The 7,876-nt window shown below is 48.4% G+C and overlaps 1 protein-coding gene across 3 annotated transcripts in view; it reads left to right on the top strand.

The window, feature by feature from the left end:
- Window positions 1–7,876, top strand: part of SLC43A2 (solute carrier family 43 (amino acid system L transporter), member 2) — a 28,058-nt gene that overhangs the window by 8,082 nt on the left and 12,100 nt on the right. For all 3 annotated transcript variants that reach the window (XM_010282036.1, XM_010282037.1, XM_010282035.1), the window contains 2 exons: window positions 725–780; window positions 1,507–1,583. In XM_010282036.1, coding sequence (XP_010280338.1) covers window positions 725–780; window positions 1,507–1,583 — 133 coding nt within the window. The remainder of the gene's footprint in view (window positions 1–724; window positions 781–1,506; window positions 1,584–7,876) is intronic.

The raw sequence follows: 7,876 nt of genomic DNA, 5'->3' as shown, positions 1-7,876 counted from the left end.
AAGAGCGGAGTCATTTGTGAGTCATGGAGGCTAGCTTTTTCCTTGAGCTGGGAGCTATGTCCTGAGAGGCACAAAACCAAGATGTTACATCACCATTTGCAAGCTGGGGAGTTAACTTGGGGATAAACATGTCCTGCTTGCCTTTTCTAGGGCCCTTCTCTGCCATGTGGTGTGTGTTCTGCCTCAGCTAGTGAGGTGGTTAGCTGCTTCCATCATGGCATGTAGGGATTAGTGACTTGTTGGGCACAGTGGACCCCAGCACTGCTGAATTTCAATGCGCTGAACCGTACCAGAAACCAAACTGGCCTGTAAGCAGAGTGGGAAAAGCAGGGCAAGTCCCTGACTCGGACCCTACCAGAGAGGAGCAGGTAAAGGCTGTGAGTGCTGTGACCACAGCTGGGTCTCAGGATGAAGGCTGCTGCTGTCTTTGGTCACCTCAAGGTGAGGGCTGGCAAAGCGCTGTGCCAGAAAACCAGTAGGGAATTTGGGTCCAGCAAGAGCTACGTCAGTACTGGGAGGAAAGGTTGTTGCCTTAGCCATTGTGCAAGCTTTGTCTGTAATATTTTGTTATTTCCCTGGATTTTTCTTTCCAAATCACCAGCTTCCCTCCCTCTTACAGAAATTATACTGTGCTTGCTTAACAAGGTGCTGAGGAGGTAGAAGGATATGTAATTTACTGCATGTGAGGCTGTCTCTAAAACTCATGGTTTTGGTTCCCTTTCAGTGCCTGCTTTGCTGTGTCCTGTGTGCTGATTGCCTACGGTGCCAGTAACCCGGACTGTAAGTAGGCACTTCTCTGCTGAGCTGGGAGGGCTTTGGGGCTGTGGCTTGGGGTTTTTTGGGGGAAGCAGACAAGCATGCATGGCACTGCGTGCTCTGTCACACCTCCAGTGCTGTACTGGGGTCTTGCTGAGGGCACAAGCCAAGCATCTGCTGGCCTGTGGGAGCTAAGCGGCTCTGGGGAGGGCTGGTGTTTCACAACCCTAAGTGGAGAGCGTAGCAAGGGCTAAATGTCTGAGATAGCCAGGTCTCTCAGCTTTGCATTTGGGCAGGGCTGGGTCCTGTAAAGGAGCAATTCCAAACAAGTTCATGGCTTTTTCAGGGTTGGGAAATAGGTAATAGCACATGATGTGTAATTGGCTTTCTCACCAGGGATGGATGGAGCTTGCTCCTCAAGACCAGGTAGTGGGATGACACTTTCAATCCAGTTCTTTCAATTAAATCTTCCTTTTAAGACCCATTCAGACAAGCTGCATCAGCAAGTCTGTTCATTAGGAAAAAAGACCCATCCATCCTGGAGAGAGATGATCATTCCATCCTGAACTCTGTTTTGGAGGAGAGCCCTGGCCCTGGGAGGGTCTGGAGAGATGGGTGCTCGGTCAGGGTGGCATATCCTGAGATATCCATGGAGATTTTTATGTGTCAGGACCAAAGCCCTGAGGGCTCTGTCTCCTTTCCCTCTCCACCCCAGTAGAGGCTAAGGGCGTGTTTTTTTTCTTGTTGCAGCTCTGTCTGTGCTGATATTCATTGCGCTGGCTCTGAATGGCTTTGGTGGGATGTGCATGACCTTCACATCGCTTACGGTAATTGAAGAGTTATTACCTGACTCTATTTTATTCCTTACTATGGCTGTGAGGTGGGCTATCAGGAAAGAACAAAGAGGATCTCTTGCCTGTGGCCTGAATAGCACATGTTTTTATTTGGTACAAAGGGTCAGTCACTCTTATCGGAAAGGCTGAGTACTAGGTGGTTATTCTAAGGCTTTTTTCCCCCCAGTTTTTTTTTTTCCCACTTGCCCCTTGCATCTCGGGTGAAGTTGGGGGGTGGGGGGTGGGGAAGAAGTGTTTTTGTCAAGGACTTAAATTGTCATATGCCTGTACATGCAGTGCTCAGCTACCTGGCACAGGCTGGACATGTGTTTGCACTGGATTTAGCATTGACATACTGCAGAAAGAATTGGCAGGGCACAAACCCTTGCAGCTGGGTATGACCAGCTTTCTGCAAGTGCAGTTTGCATCTCACCCCAGGAAAATGGTTGTTCTTGAGCACAAAAGCTTTTACTCTGAGGGGTGAGTCTCCCTTATGGGTTTCCCTAGAAATGTTGCATTGTTCAATGCACCCAGCTCCATCTGCACAGCCCATTTAGATCTGTTTAGTCCCTGGATTGTATTGCAAGCACTGGTCAACAACTGTCAGCTGGATCTCTGCATTTTGGGGATCTTTTTGCCTGGAGACAGAAGCAGTATCATCCTCCAAGTAGCTGCTTTATTTTCTACCTCATTACAGTGATCCTTGTCAGTGTGGCTGAAACAGGGCTGGGTGGAAAGTCTCCCAGAAAACAGTCTGGGCAGCACTGATGTTTCTTGAGCTGTGATTAAAAACTTTCATATTTGGATTGCGTTACCTTGAACTTGCTGTTGAAGTAAAACTTTCTGTTAAGATTACCTCTAATTTAACGAGGCTCAGACACTGGCTGAACTCCTGAGACCTAAATTTGGCAAGAGGCTGGGTTTACAGATAACTGGGTGTACTGTGATGTTGCTGCCGCTGTTGCTTTCATATATTCAAAGCTTTCAAAACTCTTTGCAGATGTCAGTTTTTCCTTCATATGTAGTGTTCTTCACTGGAAGCCTTGGCCGTGGTCCCAAAGAACTATGGGGCAAATGTCATCCTGCCATGCTTCAAATAAAAGCAAGGAAGAGAGGAGCACATCAGTACTGCTGTGGGAGAGGAGAGGATTCCCATCCTGCTGCTGGCAGCATTGGTTATTGTCTCTCTGGGTGGTTATTGAGGGGTCACAGATTATTTTACAGCCACTGGTGATGATAGGAGGGAGGGCAAGGATAGGGCAGAAATAGATTGGATGTGCTGTACTGTGGCTTTTAGCACCAGAAGGAAGCAAAGCCACTTATTAGCACCCTCATTAGCGAGCCAGTTCCGCAGCACTAAGGAAGTACAGCGGCAGGAAAAAGGTCGAGTCTTCCAAGAAGAGATCCGAGCCTTGAGGAGGTCTGAAGCAAGTAGCGATGCTGTGAGTTCACACAGGGAGACCTCGGGTGGAGTCCATCCACCTCCAGACAGCAGTGTGTTTTGTAAAGAGCTGAGGTGGCTTCAGGCCTGACTTCTCAAATCCGGATTCAGGTGTCACTGCTTGTGCCTCCTTGCAGAGCCGCCCAGAGGCATTTCGGTACCTGAGGCACGTGAATGTGATTAAAAATAGTCTAAAGTGGGAGGGAAGCACTTCACCTGCATCATGGCATAGCTGTGGTGGTGACTGTTAAAAGCAGGTGTATGTTTGCTCATTGGCAGCTCACTGTTTTGTCCTTGCATGGTTCTGCCTGCAAGCTGGGGCGCTCGCAGGTGGTGCATCAAGAGCAGTCTTCTGCGGCGACATGGTGATGTCTTGTGGGTCCCTTCCAGCTGTGGCCCACGGATACAGGGAGTGTGGCAAGAGAGGGACATGGGGATGACAGATCCACGGCTTGCGGGCTCCAGGTGACGTGGCTTGCATGCACTGTGCTCTGCATTGTGCCCGGGAGAGGCTGAATTAAGCGCTGAAAGGGGAAACTCGAAGACGTTTTTAAGGACGTTCATTACACAGAGGTGTGAGCACTGATCAACTTCTGGTGCCAGGTAACCTTGTTCTGGCTGACACAGGCACTGACTGCCGAGCGCACACGTGCGCGCGCAAGTCAAAGCAAGGTGACTTCCTTCTCCTACCAGCCGCAAGTGACTTGAAGTGCTCCAGGAAATGGGTCAAACCCATTGGTGCATGAGCTGGTCCTTGGCCACCCCAGGCAGGTTACAGTTGCTGCTTTGTAGCCGGATGGCTGTGAAGGGAGCCCCTGCAGCATGTGGATGTGGGATGCTCACCGGGTGCTGCGGCTTGTAGGGCTTCATCATGTTGAAACCTCCCAGGACACCCACGTGTGTGGGCGTGGTGTGCTCTAACGGGAGGGCAAGAGGTGGGGATGCGCGGTGCTGGAGCAAGGGATCTCCGAGGTTTACAGCCTGGGACGGTACGAAGCTTTGCCTCTTGGGTTTAAAGCCTTTTTCAGTAACAAGTCCCCAGGGTATCATGAAAGCCCATGGCAAGCTGCGGAGCCAAAGCAAGCTGCCATTGCTGGGTGCCTTGCGTTGTGGTGCGGGGAAGGGGGGGGAGTGAGCGAGTGGTGCTGTTCCCAGTTCTGGGAACAAGGTCAGACTGTGCCTGTTGTTAAAATGCGGCGGGGAGATCTCTGCCTCGTGACTTCATCTTGGCCAATACAAGTGAAGATTGGAAATGGAAACAGATCTGTGTTGGTGGCTCTGACAGCAACACAGGAATCTGGCGCTGGTTCTGCTCCGAAGCTATTTCATGCAAAGAAATAAACATGTGTGATAAATTACCACAAAGAGCCTTTTATAGATTGTTTTCTGCCCTGTTTTCCTTTCAAAGAATTACAGCTGCTTTGCTCTTATTTTCTGGTACAAACAGCGCTTTTTAATCGGAGCGGGGGGGCATCTCTGTGTAGGGGATCTTCTCTGCTCGGAAATATTAGGAAAACTTAGGGCTCTGTGATCTTTTGTTCGTTGGAGAATGGGAACAGGAATTTCCATATGCTTTGGACAAAGCAGGCAGTCTGAGGCTTTCCTGGAGAACATATTTTTAGTGTCTGTATGACTTCCAAATATACCCCTGATAGGGAAAACAAAGTTTAGCTTGAACAAAAATACTGTTCTCCAGTAGTCTAGTTCGCAGTCCCTTGACTTTTTCCACTGTTCTTTCAAACAGTCCTTGCAAGAGGAGGGAAACTGGGTTTTGTAATACCACTGTGGTATCTTTTGTATATGGATGGTCTCCAGGAAAAAGCTGAAAAAATTATAAAAAATTATTGAAGGTCTTAAACTCACTATAGGACAGATGAGAAAATAATCTGCAAGAAGAAATTATTTTATCAGTTTAGGATTGCATAGCTGTAATAAAGGACTCCAAGAAAAAACAGTTATGGCAAAATTAAGTTAGTATCTTAAACAGGGCATAAAGTTAATAATGCTTTGAGTATTATTGACCTTTAAACAGAAGGTGTAAGAGTTTTTGTTGTTGTAGGTCTTGTGGAATTGGGGCTGTCATACCAGAATGGGCAGAAGCTAGTGGAGGAGTCCCTTCTGGCTTGTAGAGATAACATCAGAGTGAGGATCAGATCTTTTTGGTGGCAGAAAAACAAAGAGCCCACTTGCTCTGTGGCTTGGCTTTTTTTTTTCCTCTCTCTATGGTTCATTTTTTCCAATCCTTGCTGCTATAAAGACAGCATGAAAAATGCCTTAGTAAATATTGTGTGTTATTTCAGTAGCCAGTCTTTAGAGGAGACCTGCACAGGCATTGCCAGTGCTGGCACTTGCACTTTCAGAGGTTTTCTGTCTGGGCATGGATGACTTTCTCCCCTCACCTCCCCTCTGCCCCTCCAGGTAGTCTCGGGCTTCTTCTCCCAAGTGCTCAGTGTTTGCAGTTTCTGCTTTAATTGGGTTTGATAAGACCTTAAATCTCCTATGTCCATTTTTTTAATCTATCTGCTTGCTTGGTGCCAAACAGGTTTTTAGGAAATCTCTTAGCCTTTCTAGGCCTTCTGTCCCCATCTAGGCAGAAGCAAACTTTGGGTCTCCCCAGACGTGACTACTTGTTTTTGGTCCTGCTCTGTCTCCAGTAGCTCTCAGAGCAGGAGGATCCACCTGGGAGTTGCTTGTCTGCTGTATGAAAAAGGCTTTTTGTGATCTCTGGGGCTCTGGGGAAAACCCGCCTGAGCCAAGAAGCAGCTGTGTTTGTGGAGCTCTTGCCCTGCTCTGAGCTCCCCAGCAGGAGCAGCTGTTTGCTGTAATTTCTGGAGATTATTTTAGGTTTGGGGTATTTGCAATGAAATGAATGCCCTGCCTGGTGACAGTCGCTAGCCTTTTTGCGACCTGCAGGTACTGTATTCTGCAGATGCTGTTTTCTGGGGTGTATATTTAGGCCACTGCTTCCAAGAAGAGATTTTTGTGCCTGGTAACAGACCGTTGGATCCTTTGCTGTTTCCTGTCTGCAGCTCCTGAAAGCAGCCTTGGCAGCTCTCCCGCATGCGGGGATCTGGGGATGGGTGTGGGGATCTTCGCTGCAGAGGAGTGCAGCGTTCTCTGCCTCTGCCGTGTGTGTCTGCTCGGGGTTCACCAGCACCATCAGGCTCGGCACATCGCTGCTGCTGTTCCCTGGCTGGGGTTATCTGAGGACCTGGAGACTGCACTGCATAGGAAGCTCTGCAGTGAGACAGAGGGATGATAAATAGCCAGATGGATCCTAGAGTGTTCCTGCACAGGAATACTTGTGTTGTAAACACGCTGGTCCTGCCATGACACAAGCCAGATTTGCTTGCCTTATATGCTACTCCTGGGAAAGATGGATTTGTTTTCCAGCAGTGAAAGGGGAATGTGATGACAGCATTTGCTTGCTCAGACTCAGTCTAATATTTTCTGAATAATTTTGTTCAGCAGCATCTTTGTACAGATAAAATGCTGGTAGTGCTTTCAGTCCTGGAAGGCACTTGCGGTGTCCTGTTTTGAGGCCCTCAGACTGACGTGGTGATGCCCAAATGAATTTGGGGAGTAAGTGACCTAAAAAAAGGAGGTGGGAGGGAAATCTGACTGCAGCGGAATCTCTGCTCATTGACCAGCTTCAGGAGGTATCTGTTGAGGCTACAACTTCAAAGCTTCTCCCTGTAATTTCCAGTTTGCAGGCCATCATTAGTCAGTGATGGAAACTTTTTCACTTCTGGTTGTTTAGAAAAATGGAGAGTTCCTCCTTTCCCAGGAGAGTGGGAAGGTCTCACAGCTCTTTTGGCCTCTTCTACTCTGCTTGTTGGTCCTGAGTGGAAGCAGAGGCTGGAGAGCCAGACTGGGAGTGCTTTTGCTGTTGAGGTGGCAGAAGTGGCTGCTGTGAGCTGCTTCTAGCTGCCCCTGCTGAGAGCTTTGCTTTCCCAACAGATCCTTGCAGAACCAGCCTGGTCTGCCCTCAGCAATGCAGTCACACCTGACAGGAGCCCAGGTGGTGAAGTGGGGTGGGTGGCAGGAATAGCAACACAAGGTGCAGTTGCCCACTCCTTGCTGTGGAGTTCAGCAGCTCTGTGGTTGCACTGGGCATAAAGCCTTGGAAATCTGGTGTTATTGCTTTCCTGCACCTAGCTCCAAGATAGTGTGCTTGGGCATCAGAGCCGTCCAACACATGGAGAAATTACCAGCTTTAGCCCCTCTCGTAGAGAGAGTCTGCTTTCACAGAAGGAACCAGGGACCTAGCTAGAAATGGAAGTGCAAACAGCAGCACAGTTCGTGTTTGTATCTGTTCCTTCTTGTTATAACAGGAACTTTCTGGTCTACTGCAAAGATTTGGGTGCTGACCCAAGCTTCCTAAACAAATGTGGCAGTTCAAGGTGTTGCGGGGTGTGTTAGACTGTGCAGCAATCACATCCTGTGTCTAACAACTCTGGACTAAAAAGAAGGTGTTATGTAGAGAACTTGGGCACATACATTTGGGAGAGGAAAAGAAGTAGTGGCTATGGGCTTGGGGTAAGGATCTCTTAAAGCACCAGGGCTGGAGCAAACACTCCTGTGCTAAAGGGAACCAATGCAAAATATGCTGCTAGTCTGGGAAGAAGCAGTGTCATTAAGCACATAAATCTTAGACTGTAGAGCTTCCCTGACACTGGAGACACCAATGCAACCTGAAGAGCAATATCCTGAACAGCTAAGTCATTCTTGAATAAAACTGGCTGCTTCAGATTCTGGTATTCAGAAAGTCTTAATCCTAAATGCCAGATTTATGTCTTCTCAAGAAAGTCTCCTTCCCTTTTATTCCTTTCTGTTGGCAGCAGCC

Source organism: Phaethon lepturus, unplaced genomic scaffold (assembly GCF_000687285.1).
Source record: "Phaethon lepturus isolate BGI_N335 unplaced genomic scaffold, ASM68728v1 scaffold32152, whole genome shotgun sequence".
NCBI lineage: Eukaryota > Metazoa > Chordata > Aves > Phaethontiformes > Phaethontidae > Phaethon > Phaethon lepturus.
Note: the sequence above shows the minus strand (reverse complement) of the source record. Positions and strands in the feature narration are given on the sequence as shown.